Source organism: Orycteropus afer, unplaced genomic scaffold (genome assembly GCF_000298275.1).
Source record: "Orycteropus afer afer isolate SDZICR_OR568_19922 unplaced genomic scaffold, OryAfe1.0 scaffold00611, whole genome shotgun sequence".
In the NCBI taxonomy this organism is placed as follows: Eukaryota; Metazoa; Chordata; class Mammalia; order Tubulidentata; family Orycteropodidae; genus Orycteropus; species Orycteropus afer.
Window position 1 is genome coordinate 858,601 of NW_006922198.1, and position 14,618 is coordinate 873,218.

General features: G+C 50.6%; 1 protein-coding gene across 1 annotated transcript in view; it reads right to left on the reverse strand.

Annotated features, from left to right (window-relative positions):
• Positions 1–12,518, reverse strand: part of WDR38 (WD repeat domain 38) — a 13,679-nt gene extending 1,161 nt beyond the window's left edge. Inside the window, exons 1-15 of the mRNA XM_007956392.1 lie at positions 12,450–12,518; positions 11,951–12,071; positions 10,619–10,735; positions 10,419–10,516; positions 9,924–10,004; positions 9,530–9,661; positions 9,246–9,395; positions 8,869–8,916; positions 8,690–8,769; positions 8,209–8,278; positions 7,819–7,874; positions 4,356–4,464; positions 4,066–4,267; positions 3,746–3,903; positions 3,514–3,570 (exon numbers count right to left, since the gene is read on the reverse strand). Coding sequence (XP_007954583.1) covers positions 3,514–3,570; positions 3,746–3,903; positions 4,066–4,267; positions 4,356–4,464; positions 7,819–7,874; positions 8,209–8,278; positions 8,690–8,769; positions 8,869–8,916; positions 9,246–9,395; positions 9,530–9,661; positions 9,924–10,004; positions 10,419–10,516; positions 10,619–10,735; positions 11,951–12,071; positions 12,450–12,518 — 1,548 coding nt within the window. The remainder of the gene's footprint in view (positions 1–3,513; positions 3,571–3,745; positions 3,904–4,065; positions 4,268–4,355; positions 4,465–7,818; positions 7,875–8,208; positions 8,279–8,689; positions 8,770–8,868; positions 8,917–9,245; positions 9,396–9,529; positions 9,662–9,923; positions 10,005–10,418; positions 10,517–10,618; positions 10,736–11,950; positions 12,072–12,449) is intronic.
• Between the last annotated feature and the right edge of the window lie 2,100 nt (positions 12,519–14,618).

The following is a 14,618-nucleotide window of genomic DNA, read 5'->3' on the forward strand; positions in this document are numbered from 1 at the left end:
AAAAAAAAAAAAAAAGTGACTCCATTGTTAAAGAAGTGGAAGACTTTAAAAACTTGTAAACTGTGTACAGAGGGCTAACAAGATGCTAAAGACGTTTGGGCTTGAAGGTGTAGTGACTGCATGTGTGGCAGTTACCTTGCCCTGGTGGGTGGGAGACATGAGAGGACACGATTGAAAGGTGGGGTTCAGCTGGAGAAGCTATTCTGGTAGCAAACAGAATACCCGGAATCTGAGACTAGGGGTCAGGACAGTCCAGGAAAACTGGAGAGTGGCAAGATTTGGTGCCTCAGTTCTGTTAACCAACAGGCTAATTGGTAGCTATATTGGGTTTTGGTTTTTATGTAATACTATTTTTTAAATAAAGGCAATAGTTAGTGAAATATGACTTACTTATATTGCTTTGAATACTTCTCAATAAACTGTTTACAGATCAAAAAAATACTGCCAGACTATGATGCCACCTAATCTTGAGTGCTAAAGATCTAAACTCCCACAGTTAAATCCAAAAAACCAAACTCACTGCCTTCAAGTTGATTCTGACTCATAGTGACCCTCATTGGGTTTCCAAGGCTGTAAGCTTTACAGAAGCAGACTGTCTCATCTTTCCTCTGTGGAACAGCTGGTGGGTTTGAACCACCAACCTTTTGGTTAAGCAGCCAAATGCTTTAATCTCTACACTACCAGAGCTTTTTACAGAAGTAAACAGGTGGTAAATAAAAGTATTGGGGGTCCTGGAAGCAGTGAAAGCCCACCTGCATTTCAGTGTACAACTGGGAAGAAACCTATGTGACTTAGGCCACGAGACAGCAGAGATATATACCTAGAACAACCTAGTCAGAAGAGACTTTAGGCCCAAAACACCCATTTTGCAAGTAAGGAAACATCTTCCAAATAAACTGGTGAAGAAAATAATGTCCTAGCTCATGATCATGGACTTCCATTCCAGTCAAGGAGACAGAATGAAAAAATTTGTATTTATACCATGTCAGGGATGATTAAGATTGAGGGAAGTAAAATCACACAGTGCCTAGGGTAAGTACCTTAGGTAAGATGGTATAAAAATAGCAAGGCATCAGACCTCATCTAACTTCACAATTCCCAAGAGGTGGAGATCAGACGTATCTCCACTCTCCAGTCTTTACCAATTCTGACACCAGCTGTCCCTCCCACATCACTCTACTTCTCTGCCAGGTTCAATAATTCATTACAATGGCCATACAGAACTCAGAGACCATATAAACAATTATGAGATTTATTAGGGAAGTAAAAGGTTACAATTCAGGATCAGGATCAATTTGGAAGAAACAACAACTCAAGATACAATTCTTGGATCAGGAGTTTCTTCTCATCTACTGCCTCTGTTTCCTCACTCTTGGCCTGGGCCCTGACCTGCATGAGCAAGTGTTACGAAGCTCTTTAGTTCTACTGAAAAATGCCCAGAGGCACCCCAGTCCACCAGCAAGGCTCCTACCTGAAGGTGCTCATCTCTCTCACTCCATGGGTTGTTGTCCACTGTAACTACCTCACTCAGTGGCCAAGCCCACCACACCCTCTCACACTGGTCACCTTGTTCTCCTGTACCATTTCTCTGCCTCTGGACTCCGCTGTACTTGCCACCACTTCTCCCCATGTCATGCCATCTTGTGTTACAACTGTCTGTCTCCTAGGTCTAGGAGATTCTTAGCATAGGGACCTATGCCCAAGGATGCACCCCACTCCCAACTCTTGATGGTAATGAAGTCCCCAGTGGGAAGGCAGAACTGGCCAATCCCCTCCAAGGGTTCTATGTGCATGGTCTCACACTCATAAGGGTTCCATGTAACTTATTTGCATTAGCAAAACTGTCCAATCCCCTTGGTGGGCCACAGCATTCAATTTGCATAGCCCCACCCAGTCACCTCATGGGAGTTATAACACCGTGGCTGGAGGGCCATACATTAACAACCTACTGCACATATATAGACAGAGAAGACATCCCTGAGGAGATGACACTGAAGAGAGACGTGAAGGAAGGGACAAGCAAAAGCCCAGAGATGGGGCAGGCTTGGTGTATTGCAGAAACAACAAGGTCCCAATGAAGCAGAATGGGGAGAAAAACTGTGATAGAGGGGGCAGGGTGGGTGGTGCTCTTAACTCAGAACAGCCCTGGAAGTTCTAAGCAGAGCAGTGACATGATCGGACTTAAGTTCAAAAATAGTCCTTCTAGCTGTTGTATTGACAACACATTGCAGAGTGAGGGCTGAAGTGGGGAGGCAATCTAGGAGGTGACTCCAATGGTCCATGTGACAGGCAATAGTAGCTCAGACGAGGAAAATGCCAACGGGGATGATAAGAGGTCAGGTGTATGTTCAAGGGAGAGCTAGCAAGATTCATTGATGGATTAAGAGAAATAAGGAAGTCACAGGGGACTTCAAGTTCAGGAAGAATGTACACAATAGCTCTAGTAGTTATTTGGAACATATGACAGGGAAGCCCCCACGCATCATTAGACTTCCAGTTAAGACTAATCCCTGCCACAATCGCTTTCTGCCCTCTTTTCCCCATATTTCTCCAGCTCCTGGAAGCTTGTCCCACACATCCATGTGCTGGTCCTAGAGATTAAAAAGACCACACCAGGGGCTGGCCATGTCTCTGTCCCAAGGGAACTTCCAGGTTGACCTTAACCAGACATCTGAGGTGTTTTTGTGTCTTTGTTAACAAGGCTAAAGTGGCACAGGAGGACTGATTCACATTTGCTGCCTGGGGGCCCAGTCCCGAGGCCTGGGCAAGTTCTCCATCTGTGAATTTGCTTTTAACTTTCAAGGTCCAACTCAAAGGTTCGTTCCTCTGGGAATGTTAAAACAGATAATATTTTGAGCCATCATTATGCACTAGGTCTTGTGCTAAGAGCTAATCTTGTGCTAATCCTCCTAAGGTGTACCTGGTGGGGAAATAGTTCAGCACGTGACTGCTAGCTGGAAGGTTGGTGGTTCCAAAGCACAGAGGCACCTCAGAAGACAGGCCTAGTAGTGAGCAGCTTCCAAAACCTCACAGCCTTGAAAATCCTATGGAGCTGTTCTACTCTGCACACATAGGGTTGCCATACGTCGGAATCAACTGGAGGGCAACTAAAACAAACAAACAAACAAAAACCTGAACGCACTGCCGTGGAGTCGGACCGACTCCCAGCAACTCCTCCTTGGGTTTCCGAGGCGATAGCACTACGGATGTAGATTAACAACATGATCTTCATAAACACCCCGTTTCACAGGTGAGAAAACTGAGGGTCAGAGAGATGGAGGGCTTTGCCAAGGGTCTCAGCTAGTACTTGGCAACAGAACAGGAATTCGAAACCACGTGGGGGTCGTAAAACAAAGGGGCATTCCACCCTAGCATGCTGTCTCCATTAGTACCTTTATGGAGATGGATGACACTGTAGCTATCTGACCTCGCCACTCCCCGCCCACCTCCGACATTAAGTTCCTATAAGGTAGGAACTGCGTTAATTGATCTTTGAAAACCTTCACTCCTTACCGGTTCCGCACCCCCGAATCTAGGGCGGCTAGCTCCGAACAGCACAGACAGAGCCACCTGCAACGGTTTACCGAATAAATGAACGAATGAGTCACTGAATAGACAAATTCGAGTCCTGCTACTCCTCTCCGGTAAGTTTCCCCATGTGGATTGCCAACTAGGAAAGTCTCCAGTGCGGGGTCTGGGGCAGAGGAGGGAAGACTATCAAGGGGCGGTGCTGGGTGGGCCGTACCAAGGCGTTCCGGGGGTGGGGGTTGAGGGGGCGGAGCCTGCCCCTCTCTGCCGCGTCGCCATTGGCTGAGCTCGCCGTCACCCGGTAGTAGTTGCGGACGTCAGGCCCGTCCCTCTTCTCTTTCTCTCGTTCTCGGATCCGGCAGGGGCGGCGGCGTTCTAGTACTCAGTCATGGTGAGGGTATTGGCATCGGGTGCCATCCGCGTGCCGTAGGGCTTTGGGGCTGGAATGACGGCAGTAGAGTAAGCCCCAGGGTCTCCTCTGCAGGTCGAGCCAGTGGGGGTGCCGCCGCCGAGCGGTCTAGCGCCGCTACAGCCCACCTCCGGCTTTCACCCCGTGACCGGCCGGGACCGGTAGAGGCGCGCGCACTCCGGTGGGATCCTCAGTCTTCCAGGCGGTGGAATGGGAGTAGCGGGCCCTCTTCGTAGCAGGCTTAGACGAGAACGCACCCGCCCGGGCCTCGGCTGAGTTGCCCGAGGCACGGCCTTGCGCCCGGACTCTCCGAGACTGGTCCGTGGCGGCCTTAGAGGGCAGCGAAAGGGGAGATGGCTCCTTGGCGCATCTGACTCCAATCTCTTCTCTCTCGCAGGCCAAGATTAAGGCTCGAGACCTTCGCGGCAAGAAGAAGGAAGAGCTTCTGAAACAGCTGGACGATCTGAAGGTGGAACTGTCCCAGCTGCGCGTCGCAAAAGTGACAGGCGGTGCGGCGTCCAAACTTTCTAAAATGTAAGTGGCCGGCAGTCAGACCTCAGCTCTCTGGGGTTGGGGGGCACGTGTGCATCTGGGTGGAACGGTTGTAGCTTTTCAGAATTGGTGTTCATTTGAGTTGCGGGTTCAGTAGATCCGCGGGCCTAAATGTCAGGCTCGCCTTGCCCACACTCGGCCTCATGGGACCCGCTGTGAGCTTTTCTTACTGATTTTGATAGTGCAGGTCCTTGTCTGCAAATGCCTTTGCTCATCTTCTCTGGTTGGAGAAAGAACTGGGTAACCCTGAAGACTCATTTAAAATGCTTCCAAAAGCGTGTGTGGACCCTTACCTTCCGCTTCTCACCATCAGTTGATTTTTCTTTACTTATCTTCCCCCCCACATTGGTGGATGGATGCTTTGCACTCCTTACTTCGGTTGTAATGTAACGTTTCGATTTGCATGGATAAGAGTCAATTGATTTGTGGAAGAAATGTAGGCTCGGAGTCAGCAGACTTGAGTACTGATCTGGGTTCTGCCACATCCTACTTGACGGGTAGTTTTCCTCTCCTGCCATTCTTTCCTGTTATGGGAAATCCTCCCTAGACACCGCTTAGCTCTGATGGTTTATGTTTAAGGCACTTGGTTGCTAACCAAAAAGGTGGTGGTTCAGACCCACCAGCTCCGCAAAAGATGAGGTCGTCTGCTTCCAGAAAGATTTACAGCCTTGGAAACACAGTGGGGGTGGTTATGAGTCGGAATCAACTGGATGACAGTGAGTTTCTTTTGGCAGGATGTGTAGTGGGGTTATACACACCTTAAAGCCATGGAGTTGGGGGAATTGAATGAGTTGGAGACCATGTAGGATGTAGGCAAGTTGCGTACTGAATCCCCATACCTTGTTTACCAGCTACTTAATAGGTGATGCACCCTGAGCGCCTAAGACACCGCATGCTCGGCATGACTACAGACTTGGCTTCTCCCAGCCCGCTCCCATTTTCAGCCCCTTCACCCAGATAATTCCCCCCTCCCATGACATTTTACTTCCCAGTGTCTCCATCCCATGTTTCCTTTAGTTCACCTGGCTGCCCGGCTTGTAGCAATCAGTCCATAATTCCTTCTAGTCAGACCATTCTCGTGGTTGCCTGGATCTTGTCTGTAAAATGTGATCTGATGGGTTTCTGATTAGATACACATTGATTAGGGCTTCCTCTTGACCCTCAGGATAAATTCCTTGGCTTGAGATCAAAGACTTCCTGATCTGCCCCCACCTCCAGCTTACAGTTCTCTCTTAAGCCTTTATCTCAGTGAACTTGGCACAACTCTGGGCTCTTCAGTCCGTTTCCTGTCTTCACTCCTGGGGTGACCTCCTCCACACCTCTCTGCATTCTGCTCAAGTCTCATCTCCAGGAAGCTTGGCCCCTGGGCTAGGCCAGGTGAATCTAGGCTGCTGCCCTGTGGCAGACCATGGCAGACCTTGAATGCGCTGTCTGGGGAGTGCTGTGCATCTTCCCCATCTTCACTGGTATCTCTGTTTTGTAGCCGAGTCGTCCGCAAATCCATTGCCCGAGTTCTCACTGTTATCAACCAGACTCAGAAGGAGAACCTCAGGAAGTACTACAAGGTAAATGTAAGGCTGGGACGGGGTATGTGGCTGCAGGGAACAACGTTCCAGCCTTTGTTCTGGCCACAGGGGCAGTGTGAAGTAGCTCTCCTGCTGGAGTGCCTGGAACCATGCTTTGCCCAGACTAAGTTGGGCTTTCCAGAGCTTCCCCCCATTGTGACTGGGTTTGTTCTCCTACCAGCATCTTCCACTAGAATGTGCACTTCCTCCGTGCTGCAGCTGTCAATAAATCGTGATGGGACTGTGGTGGAGACTTGGGTTTGAATCCCATCTTATAGCTGAGTGACTTTGGGCAGTTTAAGAGGGTTAAATGGTTTAATTTTCTCTTAGTAGCATTTGCCATCCTCTTTTTTTTTTTTTTTTTTTTTAAGGTAAGAATCCCAAGACTTACAGAGGTTGAGTTGCTCAGGGTCACCTACAAGTAATAAAGTGATAGACCTGGGTTCCAAACACATCTTGGGAAAAGTAGGGAGGAGTGGATTGAGTGCTCTGGGGCGATTTTCACAAGCGTCTGTGTGGCCTTGGATTTTGACAAGGTCTTGGGTTTCTGGTCTTGTCTTTCATATTAGTGCAGCAGGATTCAAGCAGAGCACCAGGGCCGTTAGGAGACAGAAGTACATTAACAAGATTTATTACAAAGAATTGACTGGGGGCGCTGGTGAAGCAAGTCTGATGTGTGTAGGGCCAACTGGCAGAAAGGAAGATGATGGTCAAGTGTTGGTGTTGTCACCGGTAGGATTTCTTGGGGGAGGTTCCACAGCCTTGCTTTTAAGGTCTTTCAGCTGATGGAATCAGGACTTTCTGGATGACTCAGGAGATTCTCCCTTACTTAATCATCGGATTAGGGGCTTTAATTACATCTGCAAAATGCATAGTAGCAACACCCAGATTGGTGATGGCTGTTTGAATAATTAGGGGTGGTGGCCGGCTGGGCTTGACACATCAAAACAGTTATCACAGTGTGCCGTGTGCCCTGTGGTTGTCCAGGGTGGCAGTGCTGCCACACAGGCATGTGTGCGCATTTGTATACTGAATCGTTTTTCTGAGAATTATGTCTGGAGATTGCACAGGCTCTGAGGGGAGGGGACTATGCAGGGGTGGTGGCCTTCATGACCAGTGAGTGCCCTGTGTGCTCATGTCAGGCACCACTTGGTCAGGGAGGTAGAGGTACGATCTCTGCTGTATGACAACTCTGTCTGGTAGAACTTTCTGCATGGATGGAAATGTTCTGTAGCGGTGCCGTATAATATAGTAGCCACTAGCCACATGTGGGATGTGTGGGTGGGCACGTATTTTCTTGCCTCCCAAGTCCCCATTAGAGCTTGACCTGCCTAGCTTTCTGCTGCCCACAGGTTGTTCATGACCCAGTCCCCATTTGCCTCCGCACATGCCTACCCTTGCCTGTGCCCTCCAGACTGCTACTATGTCTTTCTTAAGTGGAACTTTCTTGATTTCCTCAACCATCACCACCGTTGGGCCACTTACTATCTGTTGAGGGCTCTGTTAGAGGGACTGGGTCTGAGTCATCACTAAGCCAGCATCTAGCAAGGGCCTCATCCCAAAAAGGGCCCAAGGGATCTTTGAAAAACAAGGAAGACCAATGAGACCTGCCTTAATCTAGAGCCCTTCATTGGGGAGCAAGGAAGTAGTATGTGAGCCAGCGATGGACCAAGAGACAGTGGCCTGCTCTAGGCAGGAGGGGGAGGGCTTTGCCCCTTACAGCAGGATGACCTTGGCCAAGCCAGATCTCCCTCTGAGGCTTACGGGTTAAAGAGGAGCCTCCTCCTGGTCAGGTTATTGCAGGTAGCACCATAGGCAGACTGTCCAGATTTAGCAGGCGGTAGCTTAAAGCCCCCACACGCACCATGTTGTGTAACTTAACACCAAGGTAAGAGTGACCATCTCCAGGATTGGTAGGTGCTGCATGCCCCTTACTTGGATTGTGGTGTGACTTTGAGTCTGTGGCCAGGAATCAGAAGTAGAAGGAGCACTAAGTTCGGAGTTGGTTCACCAGTTCTGCCAGTTTCACCGAAATCCAGCACCTCCCTCAGCCACTTCCCAACATCTTCCCAAGCCCTCCCCTGTCAGGCCTCTCTTGGGCTTCCTGCAGTATCTCCTAAACCCTGGTCCTCAGACTTGTTCTGCTCTGCCCACCCTCATCCAGGGCAAGAAGTACAAACCCCTGGATCTGCGGCCCAAGAAAACGCGTGCCATGCGCCGCCGGCTCAACAAGCATGAAGAGAACCTGAAGACCAAGAAACAGCAGCGGAAGGAGAGGCTGTACCCGCTGCGGAAATATGCAGTGAAGGCCTGAGCATCTCGCATCAATAAAACACAAGCTGACTGACCTGTTGCTTTGTATTTGAAGGTGTTTCCATTGACTGGGCTGGAGAGATTAGGAAGGGGGTTGAGGCTGGGGTGGCCCTGGTTGTGATCAGTGGGTGTCTGATGGATTTTAGCAAGTTTCTGGTGTTGGGCCATGGCAGCCCTGGCTGCAGGGGTCTGCTGGGTGTTCTAAGTCCCTTTGGGCCTGTGACATGGATCTACCCTGTGTCCTCCTGCTAGTTTCATTGGTTTGTGTTGGTACAGTGATGTTACATTCCAGAGGTCACCTGGTTCTGCGTGATTTGATCACGATGCCTGGTCAGCAGCTCCAGACACTAAGAGTTTCCCATCAGGAGTGAAGACACAGGCATGGGCCACATCCAGAGTTCCCTGCCAAAAGCACAGCACGGGCTCTGGCAGCCCTGCCTGTATCCCTGCCTCCCCAGGGGCCTCCATTGCAACGTCAAGAGATACAGCCACAGGCCTTACCTGGAGGGTCTCAGTGCACTTCCCTGTTTTGCAGTCCCAGACTTTGACCTGGAAATAAAATTCCAGATTAGGGAGGCCTCACCAGGCAAATCTAGCATCTTTAAAATCATCTAGAGGTGAGTCCCAACCAACATCTTAACCTGTAGGTTCATTTATGCTGGGCACAGTATCTGTGATAAAAGCGTAAGTACCATTGGTGTTTGGGCCAGCCCAGACCTTGGTACCAAGCACAGAGGAGGCTACCACCTGGATCCTCTCCTTGGTACCATTCTAGTTAGGGCTAGTGGGGATATGGACATTCCTGGGTGGCTGAGGGCTATCAGAAAGGAAGCTTTGCTGGGGTAGGAGTTGATGAGTAGGAGACTGGGTGGGATTACCAGGTGAGAGTAGCCCGCGCTGGCAAGCAACAACTCATCGGGGGAGAACACTATGCTCTTCACCCAGCTGACGTGGCCCTTGAGCTGGACAAGCAGGCTGGCTGTCTGGGGTTTCCAGATGCGGATGGTCTTGTCCCAGGAACCGGATGCCTAGACAGTAGACAACTCTGAGCCCATGAGTATGAGGTCTCCATGTTCACTGGGCTCCAGAACGTCCCATGACCCTCCAAGGGTCTTGCTAGTTGGCAAGGGGCCAGCCCAGACCCCAGGGCAACCCAGCTCACCAGGCGGCCAGATGCTGAGTAGCACACACAGCTGATGTTACTGCTGTGGCCCTCCAGCTTATGGTGGAAGGCCTCTGGGGTCCTGGCCCTCAGGTCCCAGATGCGCACGGTGGAGTCCCAGGAGCCAGTGGCCTAGAGGCAGCTGCCATGAGCATGGACCGGCTGGCCCAGCTCTGCAAGGTTCATGTAAAGCCTCACTGAGCCCTGCCAAATCCCCATGTTACAGATGAAATGTTCAGCAAAGTTGCCCATTTAAGGTCTGGAATTCTAACCCATCCAACTTGGCAGCCTGTGCTACATGGCCCAGGATGGGAAAGGGGGCATGGGGCTCCAGTTTCCCTCATCCTATAGGGCCACTGAGGTGGGGGCCTGGGCAAGAGTGGTGTGAGCTCACCAGACAGTCCGCACTGGGTGAGAAGTCACTGCTCTGGACGGAGTCATGGTGTCCGAGTAAGAGGCGCAGCCGCTGGCCTGACTGGAGGAGAGAGGCCTGAACTGCAGGGAGGCAGTAGAGGGCAGCAGCGGAGCCTTGGGGTCTCAGGGTCTAGGCCTCTGAGACCCAGGCCCTCCTTGCAGGGCTGCCAGACTAATAGGACAAATAACACAGGGTCTGTGGAGGCCTGGGCCTTGAAGATGAGAGGAACCTCAAATGCAAAGGTCTTAAGGCTTGAGGGCTAGTATGTGCAGGTCTGGAGAGGGGGCAGCAGCCAGATGTGAAGGGCCTGTATGGGTGATGTAGAACCACTGAAGGGTTTGAGCCAGAAGGACAAGACTGGGGGGACAACCTGGACCCAGTGTGGAGGGTGTGCATCTCCAGATCCCAGGCCACCTGCTGCCCCTCCAGGCCTGGCTTGGCTTTCCAAGTACCTGGCTGGGTCTTCCCACGCACCTGCACCTCCCAGAGCATCACCCTCTTGTCCCAGCCACCTGATGCCAGCTGCTTTGAGTCAGGACTGAAGCTGACTGTCTCCACGCTCCGTTGATGACCTGTAGACACCAGGCTGGGGTTGGGAAGGGAAGGAGGTGGCACAGGACAAAAGAGAACTCAGGCCTGGCTGCTTGGCTTCCAACCTCGGCCAGCATACTCACCCTTCAGGATCTGCAGACACTTGGCTCTTGCCACATCCCACAGGCGGATGGTGCAGTCACCGGACGTGCTGGCAAAGAGGCGGCCATCGGGGGAGAAACGACAGAACTTCACGGGGCCTGGGGTGGTAGCCATGGTCAGGGAACAGGGCACAGCTCTCTTACTCCTGGTGTCCAACCCCCGCTAACTTCTCTAGCCTCTACCTACATCCCCTCACCCAGTCCTCTTTCCCAATACCTGGACCTCCATGCCTTTGCTTATGCTGAGCACTCAGCCTGGAAGTGGCTAAGACACTTGCCTGCTAACCAGACGGCTGGCGGTTCAAACCCACCAGCCACTCCTCGGAAGGAAGGTTGGGCAATCCTACTTCCGTAGTGATACTGCCTCGGAAACCCAAGGAGGGGTCGCTATGAGTCAGGGCTGACTCGACGGCACATAACAACAACAACAACAGACAATCCCTGATGGCCCCACCTAGGTTTCCTGCTTCCTTTGAGCTCCCTGGATTTTCCCACATTATTATAGCATTAATCCACCTGCCCTGTAATTGCCTGCTTTATTTTAGAGGTGGGGGTGGGTGTTGTCTCCTTAAAAATAATATTTACATCATTTACATCTATTGAATCCTGACTAGGTGTAATGCACTTTATTTTCACTATCTCACCCTGTAAGGTAGCTACTATCTATTATCTCCATTCCAAAAAAAACCTACTGTCATCAACTGACTTGATTGCAACTGTTAGCAACCCTATAGGACAGGAAATGCCCCTGGAGTTTCAAGGCTATAAATCTTTATGGAAACAGACTGACACATCTTTCTCCCACTGAGCATCTGGTGAGTTCCAACCACCAAACTTTTAGTTAGCAGCTGAGCACTTAACCACTGCACCAGCAGGGCTCCTTATCCCCATTCTATGTTGTTGTTGTTGTTATGTACCGTCGAGTTGGACCCGACTCATAGTGACTCCTCCTTGTGTTTCTGAGGCAGTATCACTACACGGAAGTAGATTGCCCCATCTTCCTTCTGAGGAGTGGCTGGTGGGTTTGAACCTCCAGCCTTCTGGTTAGCCGTCAAGTGCTTTAGACACTACACTACCAGAGCTCCCATCCCCATTCTGTAGAGGAGGCTATAGAGACTCAGAGGTGAGATGACTTGACCAATAGCCACAATCAAAGAGGTGGGACAGGATCCTAGCCCAGGTCTGTTAGGCTTGGAAGATCCAGGGACTAAGTTTTGTCTTCTTGCTGTCCTACCCCAACCATGACACCAGAGATCATTGTGTTGGCTTCTGCAGAATGCGCCAGTCTCCCCATCAAGACTGTGGGAACCTCACCTGTGTGGCCATCCAGCCTCCACAGCAGCTGCCCACTTTGGGTCTCCCAGCCATACACACAGCCATCGTCTGAGGCTGTTAGCAGTGTCTGGCCACTGGGGGAGAAGGCAGAGGAGTTGACCTGGAAGCAGAGAACAAAGGTTGTCCCAGCCTGGGTCAGGAAATACTTGTCTGCTCATCCCTAACCCCAGAACCCTGGGCCAGCCCTAAACACTGTCCCCAGAAGCCTAAAATTGGAGCTTGGCCTCACTCTAGAATCAGGGCCCAGAACCCAAGGTCCTCTCTGGAACCAGAATTCAAAGCCTTTCTAGTACCAGAGTCTAGAACTCAGAGTTCTTTGTGAAACCATAGGCTAAGCCTAAACTGGAGCTAGAACCCAGACTTTTTCAAAGTCTACTCTAGACTCAAGGTCCAGAACTGGAGCCCAGAGAATACACAGCAGTGCCCACTACACTCGAACCGACACCCAAAGCCAGGGCAGAGCGGGGCTGAGCCTCACCTCGCCGCGGTGCCCGCTGAAGTATTTCACTCTCCCCACGGCCAGCGTCCCCGGGGCCCGGCTGTTCATGGGCCGCGGGCCGTCCAGCCCCACAGGGCTTGCTCTGAGGTGGGTCCTGCCCGCAGGCCCAGCCTCAGGTGAAGGGGAAAAGGGGAGGGGACTGTGTACAAGCTGTCTCCATGGTAATTGGGGTGGAGCTCGCAGCCTCGACAGGGTCTAAGGGAAGCTATGAGAAGGGACAGTCAGGGAGAGACAGCTCTCAGCTTGGGGGACGTGGGACGGTAGCAGACAGGCAGAGTGATGCTCCTAAAAGAGGCTTCCCCTCGTGGCCACTGCCAACCAGACCACGGGCCGCCCCAGCCGGCGGGATAAGGCGGTGGTCACGGTGACCGCTAGAGGGCGCGCCAGCCTCACACACCGCTCCCTCCTCTACCACTGCTGATAGTTGGTGCTTAGCGCCTTCCAGTTTACAAAGAGCCAGGCAGATAGACCCCTTTGAAAACCAAAAGCCAAACCAACTGCCATCAAGTCGATTCCGACTCACAGTGACCCGATAAGACAAAGTAGAACTGCCCCTTAGGGTTTCCAAAGCTATAAATCTTTACTGGAGAAGACCGCCTCATCTTTCTCTGGGAGCAGCTAGTGGGTTCTGACCGCTGAGCTTTGGGTATGCAGCCAAATGTTATAAGCACTACACCACCAGAGCTACTTGACTCTAAATTTAGAGGTTGCACTCAAATAAGATTGTTTCTCCATCTAAACAATGAAGAAAAACATCCCTAACCCACAAGACTCCAGGGTTGAACCCAGCACAGAGTCTGGCATATGGTAGGTGCCCTGGATGGCCTGCACCTGGAGTCAAGACCCTTTTCCTCCAGGAGTGACCAGTCCCAAACAAGGCTGAGGAGTTCCTGCTAAGAGCGCTAGAGACCATAACCATCCCTGCCCTTCAGGTTTGGGGACCAAGAGGCAATGTGTGTAAGACACAAGGCATTAAAAAGTGGGGTCACTGTATTTGATAAGGGTCTAGTATCCAGAATATATAAAGAATGCCTACAACAACAAAATGACAAACAATCCAGTCAAAAAATGGGCAAAGGACTCAACTAGACATTTCTCCAGAGAAGATGTACAAATTTCCAACAAGTACATGAAAAGATGTTCAACATCCTTAGGGAAATTCAAATCAAAACCACAGTGAGATACCACTTCACACTCAGGATAGCTAGAAGTAAAAAAAAAAAGGAAAATAAGTGTTGGCAAGAATGTGCAGCAATTGGAACCCTGATCCATTGCTGGTGGGAATGTAAAATGGTGCAGTCCCTGAGGAAATAGTTTGGCAGTTCCTCAATAAGCTAAACATAGAATTACCATGTTGTTTTTGTTGTTGTTGGATGCTGCCAACCCCAACTCGTAGTGATCCCATCTGACATAGGGTTTTCTTGGTTATAAACTGACAAAAGCAGATTGCTAGGTCTTTCTCCCTCAGAGCCTCTGCTAAGTGCTTAACCACTGCGCAACCAGGGCTCCTTAGTATTATCATAAACCAAAACCAAACCCACTGCCATCACGTCGATTCCAAGTCATAGTGACCCTCATTGGGTTTCCAAGGCTGTAACTCTTTACAGAATTAGATTGCCTCATCTTCCATGGAGCAGCTGGTGGGTTTGAACCACCAGCCTTCTGGATAGCAGCCAAATGCCTTACCCACTATGCCACCAGGAGCTCTGGTGGTATAGTGCCTAAGCCATTTGACTGCTAACCAGAAGGCTGGCAGTTCAAACCCACCAGCCACTCCTTGTAAGGAAGGAAGATTGGGCAATCTACTTCCATAGTGATACCGCCTTGGGAACCCAAGGAGAGGTCACTATGAGTCGGATCTGACTCAATGGCAAAATACAACAACAACTATGCCACCAGAGCTTCTTTAGGATTACCATAGAATTGCATAGAAGCAATTCCACTTCTAGGTATACAACCAAAAGAATTAAAAACAGGTTCTCCAAAACAAAAACTTGCACACAAATGTTCATAGCAGCGCTATGCACAATAGCCAAACAGCGGCGAGAACCCACATATCCATCACCTTTTGGAGCCACGAACATGTTCTGTATCTAGATAGTGGTGATGATTGCAAACCTTATAGATGCACTAACTACCACCAATGGG